The 15,863-nt window shown below is 37.0% G+C and overlaps 1 protein-coding gene across 3 annotated transcripts in view; it reads right to left on the bottom strand.

The window, feature by feature from the left end:
- NDST3 (N-deacetylase and N-sulfotransferase 3) overlaps positions 1–15,863 on the bottom strand; it is a 202,815-nt gene that overhangs the window by 105,050 nt on the left and 81,902 nt on the right. For all 3 annotated transcript variants that reach the window (XM_001147455.6, XM_009448191.4, XM_016952107.3), the window contains exons 4-5: positions 13,639–13,824; positions 8,199–8,327 (exon numbers count right to left, since the gene is read on the bottom strand). In XM_001147455.6, the coding sequence (XP_001147455.1) occupies positions 8,199–8,327; positions 13,639–13,824 (315 nt within the window). The remainder of the gene's footprint in view (positions 1–8,198; positions 8,328–13,638; positions 13,825–15,863) is intronic.

Genomic DNA, 15,863 nt, shown 5'->3' with positions numbered 1-15,863 from the left:
TGCTTGGAAATTCGACCTGAGAATCCAGCGGACGAGGCAGTCAGCAGTTAGAACTGGAGCTGAATCTTGATATGGAGAATATCTGATGCATTCATATTGGGCCATTTGTAAGATTAATTAACTACTGCAGAAACCGTAAACAAGCAGCACTTTTTTTGAAGGAATATTAATTTAGTCAGGAGTACAGAAAAGAGAAAGTTAGACATGTGAAAAGCATCTGTTGGGTTCAAAATAAAGCACTAAGGCAAGATTAATATTAGCATTTCTCATTTTTTTCTTTACCTTGTTTAAAGTTTTATTTCTATTGTAAGTAAAGCGACCTCATCAGAAAAATATTTACAGTAGGCCCCTTTTCCAGGGTTTTGGTTACCAATTGTCAACTGTGGTCCAGAAAAATTAAATGAAAAATTTCAATAATAAACAATTCATAAGTTTTAAAGCAATTCTCATTTTTATGGACCTTACAGCTACCTTGGACTCAGAACACCCTCTAGGTCCTATGATTCCTGAATGTGTAGCTTTCTGGAGTCCCACATTACTTGAAGTAATATTACTTTCTGGAGTCCCATTACCTGAGGTAACTTGAATGAGCCTCTAGTCTTTAAACTATATCAACTCAACACAAATGAGTCTCTATACAGGAAGACAAATACATGTGTAAAGAACAGAACACAACGATACATAATTCAGCCCCATTGAATTCAGGAAACAGGTTTTCCTTATGCTTTTGATTTGAGAATTTTCTTACGAGGACTCGGATTTCCTTTTATTAATAGATTCATTTTTCTTTTTAAATCAGGTCATTAGAAAAGTTAATTTCTTTTCCTTAACAAATATATGCAAAATAAAAAACTAGGTAAAAGGTATTATGTTTAGACACTGGGATAGTTTTGGAAATGACAGACACATTCTCTACAACCACAAGCGTACAGGCTAATACAACCCACAATTATGATGCAGGATAATAAATACTTTGAAAGAGTCTGCAGAGGATGCTATAGAAACGCAGGAGGGGCCTCTAAATCAGAGTAGAAAAAGTTTCCTGAGGAAGGTGACCCCTACACTAAGTTTTTAGGATGAACAGCAGTAAACACTATTTTAAAATCCAGTTTAAGGTAGAGTTCTCTGGTCACTTAGGAAAACATTAATTCTTACTGTTTTTTAAAGTTCTATTGCAGATTTGGAGTCATTTTCCATTCTGAAACCTTGATTCTAGGTTTACAATTTCTATAACAGTTTTTGGTAATCTTTGATTACCAAAATTACTTCTCCATTTTCTTCCTCGGCAATTTCTCTATTTGCCTGATCCTAACATTTACCTAAAGCACATGGTGAGTATGTAGAGCCCCTAGGTCAACCCTAGAGATTCTGATGCATTAAGTTTGATTTCTAAAATTCAAGCATCTCAGGCAGTACTCACTATTATGCATGTTCAGGAATTACTTTTATTTTATTTTATTTTGTTGTTGTTTTTTAATATTTCTTTTTATTATTATTATTATTATACTTTAAGTTTTAGGGTACATGTGCACAATATGCAGGTTAGTTATATATGTATACATGTACCATGCTGGTGCGCTGCACCCACTAACTCGTCATCTAGCGTTAGGTATATCTCCCAATGCCATCCCTCCCCTCTCACTCCACCCCACAACAGTCCTCAGAGTATAATGTTCCCCTTCCTGTGTCCATGTGTTCTCATTGTTCAATTCCCACCTATGAGTGAGAATATGCGGTGTTTGGTTTTTTGTTCTTGCGATAGTTTACTGAGAATGATGATTTCCAATTTCATCCATGTCCCTACAAAGGACATGAACTCATCATTTTTTATGGCTGCATAGTATTCCATGGTGTATATGTGCGACATTTTCTTAATCCAGTCTATCATTGTTGGACATTTGGGTTGGTTCCAAGTCTTTGCTATTGTGAATAATGCCGCAATAAACATACGTGTGCATGTGTCTTTATAGCAGTATGATTTATAGTCCTTTGGGTGTATACCCAGTAATGGGATGGCTGGGTCAAATGGTATTTCTACTTCTAGATCCTTGAGGAATCGCCACACTGACTTCCACAATGGTTGAACTAGTTTACAGTCCCACCAACAGTGTAAAAGTGTTCCAGTTTCTCCACATCCTCTCCAGCACCTGCTGTTTCCTGACTTTTGAATGATTGCCATTCTAACTGGTGTGAGATGGTATCTCATTGTGGTTTTGATTTGCATTTCTCTGATGGCCAGTGATGGTGAGCATTTTTTCATGTGTTTTTTGGCTGCATAAATGTCTTCTTTTGAGAAGTGTCTGTTCATGTCCTTTGCCCACTTTTTGATGGGGTTGTTTGTTTTTTTCTTGTAAATTTGTTTGAGTTAATTGTAGATTCTGGATATTAGCCCTTTGTCAGATGAGTAGGTTGTGAAAATTTTCTCCCATTTTGTAGGTTGCTTGTTCACTCTGATGGTAGTTTCTTTTGCTGTGCAGAAGCTCTTGAGTTTAATTAGATCCCATTTGTCAATTTTGTCTTTTGTTGCCATTGCTTTTGGTGTTTTAGACATGAAGTCCTTGCCTGTGCTTATGTCCTGAATGGTAATGCCTAGGTTTTCTTCTAGGGTTTTTATGGTATGAGGCCAGCATCATGCTGATACCAAAGCCGGGCAGAGACACATCCAAAAAAGAGTATTTTAGACCAATATCCTTGATGAACATTGATGCAAAAATCCTCAATAAAATACTGGCAAACAGAATCCAGCAGCACATCAAAAAGCTTTTCCACCATGATCAAGTGGGCTTCATCCCTGGGATGCAAGGCTGGTTCAATATACGCAAATCAATAAATGTAATCCGGCATATAAACAGAACCAAAGACAAAAACCACATGATTATCTCAATAGATGCAGATAAGGCCTTTGACAAAATTCAACAACGCTTCATGCTAAAAACTCTCAATAAATTAGGTATTGATGGGACATATCTCAAAATAATAAGAGCTATCTATGACAAACCCACAGCCAATATCATACTGAATGGGCAAAAAGTGGAAGCATTCCCTTTAAAAATTGGCACAAGACAGGGATGCCCTCTTTCACCACTCCTATTCAACATAGTGTTGGAAGTTCTGGCCAGGGCAATTAGGCAGGAGAAGGAAGTAAAGGGTATTCAGTTAGGAAAAGAGGAAGTCAAATTGTCCCTGTTTGCAGACGACATGATTGTATATCTAGAAAACCCCATTGTCTCAGCCCAAAATCTCCTTAAGTTGATAAGCAACTTCAGCAAAGTCTCAGGATACAAAATCAATGTACAAAAATCACAAGCATTCTTATACACCAACAACAGACAAACAGAGAGCCAAATAATGAGTGAACTCCCATTCACAGTTGCTTCAAAGAGAATAAAATACCTCGGAATCCAACTTACAAGGGATGTGAAGGACCTCTTCAAGGAGAACTACAAACCACTGCTCAAGGAAATAAAAGAGGATACAAACAAATGGAAGAACATTCCATGCTCTTGGGTAGGAAGAATCAATATCGTGAAAATGGCCATACTGCGCAAGGTAATTTAGAGATTCAGTGCCATCCCCATCAAACTACCAATGACTTTCTTCACAGAATTGGAAAAAACTACTTTAAAGTTCATATGGAACCAAAAAAGAGCCCACATCGCCAAGTCAATCCTAAGCCAAAAGAACAAAGCTGGAGGCACCACACTGCCTGACTTCAAACTATACTACAAGGCTACAGTAACCAAAATAGCATGGTACTGGTACCAAAACAGAGATATAGATCAATGGAACAGAACAGAGCCCTCAGAAATAATGCTGCATATCTACAACTATCTGATCTTTGACAAACCTGAGAAAAACAAGCAATGGGGAAAGGATTCCCTATTTAATAAATGGTGCTGGGAAAACTGGCTAGCCATATGTAGAAAGCTGAAACTGGATCCCTTCCTTACACCTTATACAAAAATCAATTCAAGATGGATTAAAGACTTAAACGTTAGACCAGGAATTACTTTTCTAGGTCTAAAGTTATTATCATTCATTTATTTTTCAGCGAAGGGTCTCCTGTTATTAGAATGTGTTCCAGAACTAGCGAACAAAAAAAGAAACATAAAACTTCCCATTAGGTCAATGTATTATTTCCTTTCAGAAGAATTTTAGAGAAAAGCACATACACATATAAAATTACAGTATTTTTTTTTCAATTTCAATGTGGGTTAATTTCTTTTTTTAAAGGCTTTCTTCTTGAGTGAATTCTGTTTTTTTTTTATTTTAGTCGTAATCAATCTATGTGTTAATCCTAGTTTAAGATATTCACTCTATTCACATCCATGTTTATAATAAGAGAAACACAATTTAGATTTAACTTTTAGGGATTTGAGTAGGAGGGTATGTAGGGTATGGTGGAAGTATGCTATATCAAATTGAGAAACAGAGAGACAAAAAGCATTTAATAAAATGTGTGCATAAAGGGGTTAGCTAATGGTTCTGTGGGATGGTTAATGGTTTGATGAAGGAGGCACAATGTTGTTACATGGTCAGGGATTTGCTTTACCTGAATTCCAAGCAAGTGTAGTATCGGCGTGCATTTTTTTGAGACAGAGTCTCGCTCTGTCGCCCAGGCTGGAGTGCAGTGGCGTGATCTTGGCTCACTGCAACCTCTGCCTCCTGGGTTCTAGTGATTCTCCTACCTCAGCCTCCTGAGTAGCTGGGACTACAGGCGCCTGCCACCACGCCTGGCTAATTTTTTGTATTTTTAGTAGAGACAGGGTTTCACCGTGTTAGCCAGGATGGTCTTGATCTCCTGACCTCATGAGCTGCCCACCTCGGCCTCCCAAAGTGCTGGGATTACAGGCGTGAGCCACTGCGCCCGGCCCATTGGCATGAATCTTGTGGCAATCCACAGCTGCTTTTTTGGATTAATAGGTAAGCACTGACTTTATTATCAAACATGTTGAAGGGAGGCAAAGTGTTCTATATCTATAGTTGTTAATGACTCAATACCTGGAGTCTATTTATTCAACAAGTGCATAAGCAAAGACTCATAACATCTTGTGATTAGAGATAAGAACACTGAAGCAAAAAAGTGACATTTTTGTTTAGTGCATATGAGATGATAATATGGTTCCCACAAGAAGTACAAACCTGTCTAAGCCAGAACTTTTCCAATCAGCATATTAATTAACTATTACTGCATCTTCCTAAGATAGGTGGAACTGGAAACTTGTTAAAATGAACACTATAGTCTTACTAGTTCCTTTTGTCTAAGTATATACGTCATATATAGAGTTTTATTTATTGAGGGCAGATGCAGTCATTGCCAATTAATCCTTTTTGTTATCTTCATAAGTTTCAGTTCTTAGTACCCTTCTACATATTATTTTATATAAGTATCTAAAGTAAATAGAATCTCACAATTTTTGAAAATATATATGAGTACTCTGTATAATTGTAAATTGATCAAGAATGTTTGTATCTAGGTATATTACATGTTTGTGTAGAAATCTCATGCCTGTGTGTTGCTAGCAGTGACTCTGGGGTACTTCCAGTGGCTCTCTCCCATGGTATATCATGAGGTAACTCTCATTACCATCCTGAATCAACGAACACTCTGAGGTCTGTTTCTGACCGACAGGCTCCAAAACCTGATTCAGTACACTTGCAGAGAGAGTCAGTTTTTTTCTGGGGCAGAATCAGATTAGCAAAAGTTCATGAAACCAATGAATAAAAGCAGGATACCATCTATTAGTTTAAAATGGGTAATTATAAATTAGAGAGGAACTGAAATACTCTTCAATTACTGTCTATACAATTAGAGGGCTCTTTCCAGGTAGTCCGGTTACATGGGAAGTATTGATCAATTAAAATAAAACTTATAAAATTATATTGCAAATTATTGTCCCAGAGAGTACAAGTTCCTATGATTAACATATTCTTTTCCTATAGTAGGATCTACGTGGGAAAGTAAACCATAATGAGGAAGTCATCAGTTGGGTTTAGAATCAGGAAAAGTAGAATTAGAAAAATGGAAATCTCAATGGTTCCAGGCTCAGATAGCCTGCTAGGTCCACCTCCCCCAAATGGATCTAAACTTCAAAGTCTATTAATCAAAACCCCTGCATCCAGCTTACGTGAGAGTTGTCCAGGCCTGTGACATTGGAAAAGCTCATTTAGAGATGACCAAAGTTTTCTCTCCCCCAGACAGTGCTAACATTTGTCTTTGTAATTCTCTATTTTGTTAAATTCACTTGATTGATACTTCTTTCTTTTACATGACAAATATTTTGGTAACATTAGAACATTTCAGGCCAGAGAGTTATTCTGTTTAACGGTTTTTTTACCTTTGCTGTGATCTTTCCAGTTTAACTCTGAGGGGCACCTTATTGTAACCCTTTCTCACCCCAGTACTGGTAAGTTAGTATAGCACCTTGATATTATGTTGACATATGGGAAAAACTTAAAACCCTCATTAATTAAAGTCCTGTTTATATTTTCGTTTTCAGCTCAAATGTATGTGAATGTATTTAAGTGCCATGTTTCCAATACACATCTATCTTTTTATAGTAAACGATAACCTCACTTGGCATTCTCAGAAAATGGCACTTCTAATTGAGGCCTGGGGTATTACTTAAACTTACAATGGCTATCTTTCAAATCCACTATAATTAAAATTCATGACTTTCCTGCAGCTAATGTATACTTTGATTCCATCAAGGTTTTCTCATTTCCATCCTGGCCTAATAAAAAATGTCATCTGCTAAATTACTGGCATGCCTTACTGCATCTGGATCTTCCTTAGTTTCAATACAAACTTTGTCCAAGCACTTAATTTCAGGATGGAGAATTCATGGGAAACATGCCACTACTCCTTACTCTGTTCTCCAAGACAGACATCACTAACTAATTATAGTAGTCCAGCCTCCGGCTAGATGTGGGCTGAATCCAGATGTGGGCTTCTTAACCTTTTGTTTCCAGGTGAGTAGAATTGCTTCCAATATTAGAGTTGGTGTGCCAGATAACGTTAGCTTTGGGTTCCTTGTCTGTCTTGTGGCATCTGACAAGATTTGTCATTTATTTTGAGTCTAGGGATTTTTTTCTGAAAGTAATTGTCTACTGAAAGTTTTCTGAATCAGGAAAGAACAAGTTTTGTGCGGCTCCCCCAACCTGCCACCTTTATTCTTATGAATCTCCTCCTCAAGACATAAAATTGCCAAATATCATTCATAAAGGCCTGAAAAATAGCGAGGTTTGTTAAGGAATTTGCTCAGTTAGTCCAATTAGTGTCCAAGATTAACATAAACTTTCCATTTGTTCTTTCTCTACACAACTTTCTAATACTTGCCTCAAGCAGAAATATATGCAAATGGTTCATTGTGGAGCTGACACACAAGTATGAAGAAGTAAAAGAGTAGCCCGGCCACGCGCGGTGGCTCACGCCTGTAATCCCAGCACTTTCGGAGGCTGAGGCAGGCAGATCACAAGGTCAGGAGATTGAGACCATCCTGGCTAACACAGTGAAGCCCCGTCTCCACTAAAAATACAAAAAATTAGCCCGGTGTGGTGGCAGGCGCCTGTGGTCCCAGCTACTCGGGAGGCTGAGGCAGGAGAATGGCGTGAACCCGGGAGGCGGAGCTTGCAGTGAGCCGAGATCGCGCCACTGCACTCGAGCCTGAGTGACAGAGTGAGACTCCATCTCAAAAAAAAAAAAAAAAAAGGCCTGCTCTGCTTCAGCCTATGACCTAGCAAGACGAATCTAACATGAAGTAGAAAATATAACTAGATTTGCTTACCTAATTCCTCTACTATTTTGCTTCTACGTTAACTTTAAATAGTAAAATAAAAATAATAATAGAGGTAACTGTTGTCTAAATGGAAAAAAAAATGGTTCCCCGTGGAAATAGGAGAGTTTTACAGGTGAAAAATTTTATTCTCCGTGAAAGCTTCTGATCACTTTGCAATGCAAAGGAGGATCCGCTGGAGCACTTCCCTGGTTCTGCCATGAGTTCCTCATGTTACTGCTACTTGTAGAATTGGTTTGTTCCCATTTCTAGATGTGGTTCCATTTAGTTTTTACTACTGTTTCAGAGCTAGAACTTCATATTGGCTTGGCTGATGACTGCCCAATCCCTAGCCTCTTTGCCAGGGTAATTTTTGCCAGCCCTATCATTTTTCACTATTTATTTGGAGAATAAAGTACTTACAGGGTTGAGGACGACAGTGAAGAAAAGTTCTCCTCCTTGGATACTCTTATCCAGCTCTTTAGGACCCCCTGGATATTCTTTGTAGAAAATGGTGTGAGTGAAAAGCCCACAGGTTTGTCTTGGGAGAACCTGAAGGAAAAATGAAAAAAGTAAGGAAAAGCTTTTTTTTTTCAATCAATTTGTTGAAACTTAGCTTTTTGCTCACGCAAGATGATGCACAAGCTAGTGAATTATTCAGGTCTAACTAGGGCCTGGACAATCTATCATACTCTAGGCAAGGGAAGGTGATGTTAATATGGAAGGAATAGTGAAGAATGTTGAAGAAATATTTTAAAACTAAAATAGGTGTTGTGTTATTTTAGCTACTTGTCTGTTTTAAATATCAAAGTGAGTACTTCTTTTATGAAGCCTAGTAGGTTCTAGCATCTTAAGAGATTAAAAAAAAAGAAGTAAAAATGAGACTTTAAAAAAAGTACTGGATTGTCTGTGCTATACTGTAATCTTAATAGGCAATAATTTTAAGAAAATATTTTCTGCCAAATTCTGCCATGCATTAGAAAATGAAGTCAGTTATCAACTCAATGTGCTTCTTAGGGAATGACATTTTAAATTAGAATGAATATTTGAGACACAAATCACAGTATCTGTTCTCGTCTGAAAGGACTACTGCAGGCTATAGTAATTACCTCAGATTCTAAGTGTGAAGCCTGCCAGTTCCTACTGTAAGAAAGAGATTATTCACTTGGTTTGTTACTTTTAGAAAGTGTAACAACAAAATGATAAAAGGTCATTTAGTAAGAGGTCTTCTCTTCATCCTTTGTATATATATTATCTGCTTCAATTATATACACTCGTGATAAGGTTTTTCAAATTTTTATAGCCTTTTGCAATTATAAAAGAAGGTGTGAATTAAAGTTGTGCAAGATAATAAAGCCTTAAGCAGAATATTTTACAATGACTTCATGGTGACCTGTGTTTGTCACTATACATTTGAAGTAGCAGAACATTAATGAGTATACTTCAGAGAGCTACAAATGTTACAAAATCATATAGGGGCAGGTCTTCTGCTTATTGTCCTAAGTAAATCAATCTTCATGTTCTATGTCTTGAGTCTTAAAGCACATTTGGTTCAGTAAATGCTTTCAAAATATTACCTGTCCAGGACTTCCCATGTTTTGCAACCCTGTAGAAATATACTAGTGTTTTTATTTTATTTTATTTTATTTTTATTTTTTATTTTAGTTTGAATGTGTATTAAAATAAATTTTCATCTAGCCCTTGGATAGTATTATATAATACTGGTTATATAATACAACCTATTGTATAATCTAGTCCTTGGACAGACAGCTCAATCAGTATATCTGCATAAATAAAAACTCTATATATCCTATTTATTTTGGTAAGTTGGTAGAAGTTATATCCTTAGAAGCTATTTTATCTTAATAAAATAGTTCAAAAACTTCTGTTTAGGTATAAAATATTAGCTCTGATGATGTCTATGTTTAAAAGCATTATGCATCCTCATGATCCTATCTATACACAAAAATAATAACAAAAAACAACTAAATGCAAATGCATTCTAATGGCATTAAATATATTTCCTAACAACTATTATAAATGTAATATTTGGAAATTAAAAATGAAATTTTGAATTTGGAAAGCATTTGGAATAAATACTTTATATATTATTTATTCATTTATTTAACAAATATTTATTCTAAACTCTATGCTAGCCCACAGAATAGATTTAGTTAAGTGCTAGTGGAACTAGCTATGGACTGTATGTTAATATGTTGCATGGAGTTAGTTTTATGCTAGAATACTAGATCCATATCCTAGTTCCATGCCAGCCCATGTGAGAGAACAGAAAGATATATGTTTTCTACTCTTGAAGGATTTAAGCTATATCGGGGTAATGGGAAAGACCCAAAAGCTAAATAATAAAATGCTCACGTGTTAAATGGCATTTAACATTTTAAAAGTGTATGACTATGACTGAATCACTTCTAGGGTTCAGTTTGAATATTTTGCTTGGAAAATTATAGGATATATACAGAGCCATCTTTGGGACTTGATTGCCTAGCTGATTCTGTGCAAAACGAAGAGAGAAGCAAAAAGATATTTGAATTTTGTCTATTTCTCAAATTATTTGAATTTCAATGCAGTGAAGAGGAAGTGGCAAGCTTTACCCTGCAACTGCAGGAGCACTACTCCTGCTGAGGGTATGAACCCCATAGAGAGCCCTAGGGGAGTCAGTAGACCACTACAGGAGGCTAAGGAGATGATCAGGGGTGTGATAAGGGTCATATTCCACTGCCTTGCTCCATAAATGCAGTGGCACCGAATGATGAGCATGTTCCTTGAAACAGCTTTCTTATGCTACGGAAAGGATGAGAAACATTTTTAGGCATTCTGCTGTGGACTGCCCCCTAGAATTGGTTCTGGGAATGTAACAGTATCAAAGTCAAGCTTTGAGATGCCGATGAACCCCTGGGAACCCTATTGCTGCTGAAAATAGCTGGGAGTTTATTATGAAAGCCATGATCAACAAGAATCTTGGCCAATGTGGACTGAAGCCAATATCCTGTACCTAAGGCTCATTCAGGAGCAACTGCCAACAAATACTTCTGGGGAGATACCAATAAAGACCACTTAGAGGGTTTACAGCCGGATTAATGAGTCTCTACCAATGGGCATTTCCATTAAAAACAGTAAGTAGATAGGATGTGTAGTCTAATTTTTTAGAGGTCTCTGGCTGATATGGTTAGGGTTTGTGTCCTCACTCAAATCTCATCTTAAATTGTAATCCCCATAATACTCATATGTCAAGGGAGAGACCAGGTGGAGGTAACTGAATCATGGGGACAGTTTCCCACATGCTGTTCTTGTGATAGCGAGTGAGTTCTCACAAGACCTGATGATTTTATAAGGGGCTCTTCCCTGTTTGCTCTGCACTTCTCCTTCCTGTTGCTTTGTGAAGAAGGTGCTTTGCTTCCCCTTTGCCTTCCGCCATGATTGTAAGTTTCTTGAGGTCTCCCCAGCCATGCTGAACTGTGAGTCCATTAAACCTCTTTCCTTTATAAATTACCCAGTCTTGGGTATTTACTCATAGCAATGTGAGAATGGACTAATATACTGGTTCTTTCCAGAGAGTCATATTCAACAACCAGAGATTAGAGTAGAGAGTGCTGGTTTCCATCAGGTCTTGGCTGAAGGAAAATGACTCAGTTGAAAATGCAATAAAACTAGGGGTCCGGAGACTTTGGTTAGGGCTCAAACAGCTTAAAGTGTAATTGGTGTTTATGTTCCTGATGAAAATACAAAATGATGTGTTGTAGGAATTCAGAGGAGAATAAGATCCCTGTAGGTATGAGTTAGGTATTGAGTTGCTATATACTAAGATGCTTTGTTTTCAATTATTTAAGATATGGGACTTGATATTAAAGAATAAAGGGAATAAAAATAGGTAGATAGTGGCCAGAAAGTCTCTCAAGGTGGAAAGAATGACACAGGCATGGTAACAGCAATACTATTATGGGGTTTGGTTGGAGTGAGTGTGCTTCAGCCATAGGGAAATAGGAAATAGAAAGGTAGACAGTCCAGATGGTTTTCAGGTACCTGAAGGGCACATTAGGGGATATGGAAGCAACTGGAACTAATCAAGGTTAGGAAGGCCAGGATAAAGGCAGCATTTTAGAAAGATTAAAAGGTTGGCACTGTCTATGGGATAGACTGCAGTGAGGTGGTGGATGGAACCTGTAAATAGATAAAGTAGGAAGCAGCACCAGGTTCACACATGAAAGTCAAGGAAGTAAATTAAGATGGTGGCAGTGGGAAAGGAAATAAAAAAGATATAAAGGAATTATTGATGAAATATAGACACTGATTGGAAGTGGTGGTGGGGGGATAGAATGATGTTTGAATTACAGAACTGAATTAAGGATAATGGCACAATCAATAGCTGGTTCGAAGGGAAGATAATGAGACCTTTTGAGTTGGATTTGGGAATGGATCATCAGAAAAAAGTTGCTCTCATACAGCAAAATAAGAGTGTGATCTAAAGTTCACTCCTCAGTTCCCTATTTCTAGATGCATTCTCTCCCTAGGAGGGCATATTGGCTCCTGTGGTCTCTACTTGCTTCTCTATTTGGATGGCTCCTAGTCTTATTTTCTCTCGCTTATTGTGTAATCAACTGTCTGCTGAACATTTCCCACTTGGAAACTCTCATCCAAGAGCCCACAAGCCAAATATAGGTTTCCACAGATTGCTGCAAAAGCAGACCCACAGGGACAGTTCCATCAAAACAGGAAATCTGTTAGAGCCTTGATTACCTGCATGATTCATGCATTTATAATACAGATAAAATGTGTTTTCAGGAGAAATGAAAAAATATATCCCAGGTCTTCTAAACTCCCTCTGGTCAGAATTCTGGCAGCTTGAGCCACAGTAGGTTCATTTTCAGTACAGAGGAAGGGCAGATTGGGATAAAATGTGGCCATTATGTCCCCGTCTAGCATTTACAACAGTTTTTATTGAGGGAAAAGTCAAGATGGGAGATGATCTAAGCTATATGTCTATCCACTCTGTAATTTTTGCAGACATTGAAAAACTCTCTGAAAAGAAGTCAGTTATAACCTAATTCTAAAGGGTAGACATCTCTTCAGACATCTCAGTTCAACAGAGTGTTACGGTGGCTCATCACATAGTGTTCTTCTGTGGTGTTTCTTCCCAGTGTGTGATTCTAAATTAGGAGGCCCATTCCTAGCTTTACCAGGACTTTCTTAGGATTTTCTGATTTGGGAATAAATTAGGATTTAATTGCTTACTTTGAGAGGTAGTAGCATATTTTGACAATATACATTTGCTGAAATTGTAAAAAACAAAACAGAGAAGCCCAGGATAGAATTAGATGGTGTATGCAAATGATTTAATTAGCATCACCTGTCATTTTTGCTCTATATTATTATATGTGAATGATTATGCAGGGCTTCACATGTGGCTTCTGGCTGCAAATGGTTGAGTTCTTTTTTAGCCTGGCATGGTAAATAGAAGAACACAGTTTGACTGGCTTGTCAAAGAGCAGCATGGTTAATATAGACAGAGTTGGTGTTAGTTTTTCATACTGAATAACATTTTGAAGAAGTGATGTCTACTAAAAATTATCTGCAAGTTAAATGTAATTTTTTTTTAGTATTTTAACATCAGTGCCTGCTTACCAGTGGTAATGTCAGTAACAAAACCTTTTTCAGTTATATTTGAAGAATTGAAAAGAAGTGATTTTAATTAAAACATTTTCTGCTTAGATATGACAAATATGCTTCCTGCAGCATGGAGCTTTTCCTACATTTATGCTTCTAACATTTGTGTTTTTCTTTCTTCAAGTGAGGAATGAAATCTTGCAGAATTAGTTGTACCCTATGCATACTGGAGGAAGCTCACCATGATGTTTTTGTGGATAAAACCCCTCCGGTATCTAGCTGGCTTCAGATGTGGATATTCTTCAGTGCTGGTGATTTTAATATTCCAGACCTTCTTCCAGGCCTCGTAAAGCTGAACATGTACAGGGTAGACGCCCGAATGGTGAGGGGCCACAGCGTAGCCCATGTCCGTTGGAATGCCGTGCTCCTAAGACCAAGCAAATGTTAATTGGAGCGTGTAAAGATTTATCTTGATCCTATTTTTACAGTAAGATTTTCAAATGTACTGTAAATATATATATTTAAATGCATCATTACTTAATTGTGTGGTAAAATTAAAGTGATATAAGTATTAACACCTCTAGACGTCATGAAGCCTGTTAGCCATTTCACCAGTCTTTATGTTGATGCATCTGTGTTTGAGGGGTGGTGAGACAGATCTAGTGATTTTAATGAATAATTTGAAAGAGCCTCTATTTTGCACATCCTTGTCATAGCCACCTGTTTTCCTATTGCCCATACGTCAACAAGTTAAATGTTAGACACTTATTACAAACAAAACTAAGCACTTCCCGCAAAATAAAACCAATGTTTATTAGAGGAACAGAACACCTTCCAAGTTCATTAGGCTGCTGTTAAGATTTTATTTTGTCTGCTCTACAGTTTCTACCAAGTTTTCCACATTTCTGTTGTCCTTTCAGCATGTGGGCCAGCAGTAACAACGTTCCCTGCCTTAGGAGAAGCACACACTTTTGATTGGATAATGTGGTAAAATTCAACAGAGTAATTTTTTTTGAAGTAGAAGCCCTTATAGTGAAAGTTGAAGGTACTGAAACAGCCAAATATTCTGGGAACTTAGTTGATTTGAAGTCAAGCTCTTGTACATAAAATGACTCCAGTTAAAAAAAAAAGGCATAGAGGAAAATTACACAGTAATACAAAATGAAATGTGTCTTTTAGAAATAGAACACTCATGGCTTCAGTAGTTGACAGGTATTTTTTTCTCCAAAATTATTTTTTATTTTTCTGTTTATATTTTTCAATTGCTTGGAAAAAATCTTCAAAAATTCCACTCAAATAGGTTCTTTTAAATTAATGACTGTCTTCATGCCAAATAACAGTTTCACATACACAGAATCATAGTATCAGGCTGCTAAATGGTTTAAATTGCAGAAATATGCAGCCAACTGATATGGAAAAAGTTAGAGGTATGGTTAGCTTTGTTTTTAAACCTAAATAAGAACAGGAGGGGAAGAAAGTATATGAAGTGCCTGAATGCAGAAAGAAAACAGCTTGACAATGGTTTGCCATTACCTAAATACTTGTTCAAATTCCTTGATACAGCATAAAAGGCCCTCAAAATTTGGTCCCAACCTACCTATATAGCCTCATCTTCTATCAGCACTCATCGCCCCAATTTCTGATGATTTCCTTCATGTCATTGCTGTATACTGTACACACTGTCTTCCTCAATTGGAATGCCCTTTTCTTATCTCGTAAACTCTGTTTATTGTTCAAAACTCAGTTCCGTCAGCTGTAGTTGAGGATGCCAAAAACGGGAGCCACTATCTTGCTACTGTGAGAAAGAGGATAGGTGGTATTGGAGGTTGAGTGGGCCATTCCTGTGTTTCTGAAGGGTGAGAGGTAAAGTTTCATATTCTTCATTTTATTTGCATCATTTGCAGAAATTACCATAACTACGTAACCATCATATTTAGAACTCCACTAAAAATTGAATTGAAATATCTCATTGCTTTTTTCTTACTGGTTTTTAAAAACTCAAACTAAAGTAATTTTTTCCCACTAGACATCCCTTATCAACACATAATTTGTGTTCAACTAAAGTGATTGAGGGCTAGGGGTATGGTGATAAAGACCAGATGAAGAAAAATGAATTCATATCACAAACATTAAAAAATGAATTATAGGTTAACAACTTTAAAAAATGTGGTGAAGTAACTTTATTATTTCTGGTGGTTGTTAAATAGTATTCTTTTATTTTAAATTTCAACTTTTAGATACAGGGGTGCATGTGCAGGTTTGTTACATGGAAATGTTATGTGATGCTGAGGAGGTTAACAACTTTTTGAAGAGTATGGGAAGAAATACACAATGACAAGAGCTATGTTATAAAATTCAAGTATCTGCAAATTTGTAAGAAATTATGCTGTTCAAAAGCTCAAGGTAGTTTTCAATAACGGCGAGTAGTCAGCTGTGTCTTCAGAACCCACATGGCATGAAAGGATG

The sequence above is a fragment of the Pan troglodytes genome, chromosome 3 (assembly GCF_028858775.2).
Source record: "Pan troglodytes isolate AG18354 chromosome 3, NHGRI_mPanTro3-v2.0_pri, whole genome shotgun sequence".
NCBI classification, from domain to species: Eukaryota; Metazoa; Chordata; class Mammalia; order Primates; family Hominidae; genus Pan; species Pan troglodytes.
This window is presented reverse-complemented; position numbering and strand designations above follow the sequence as displayed.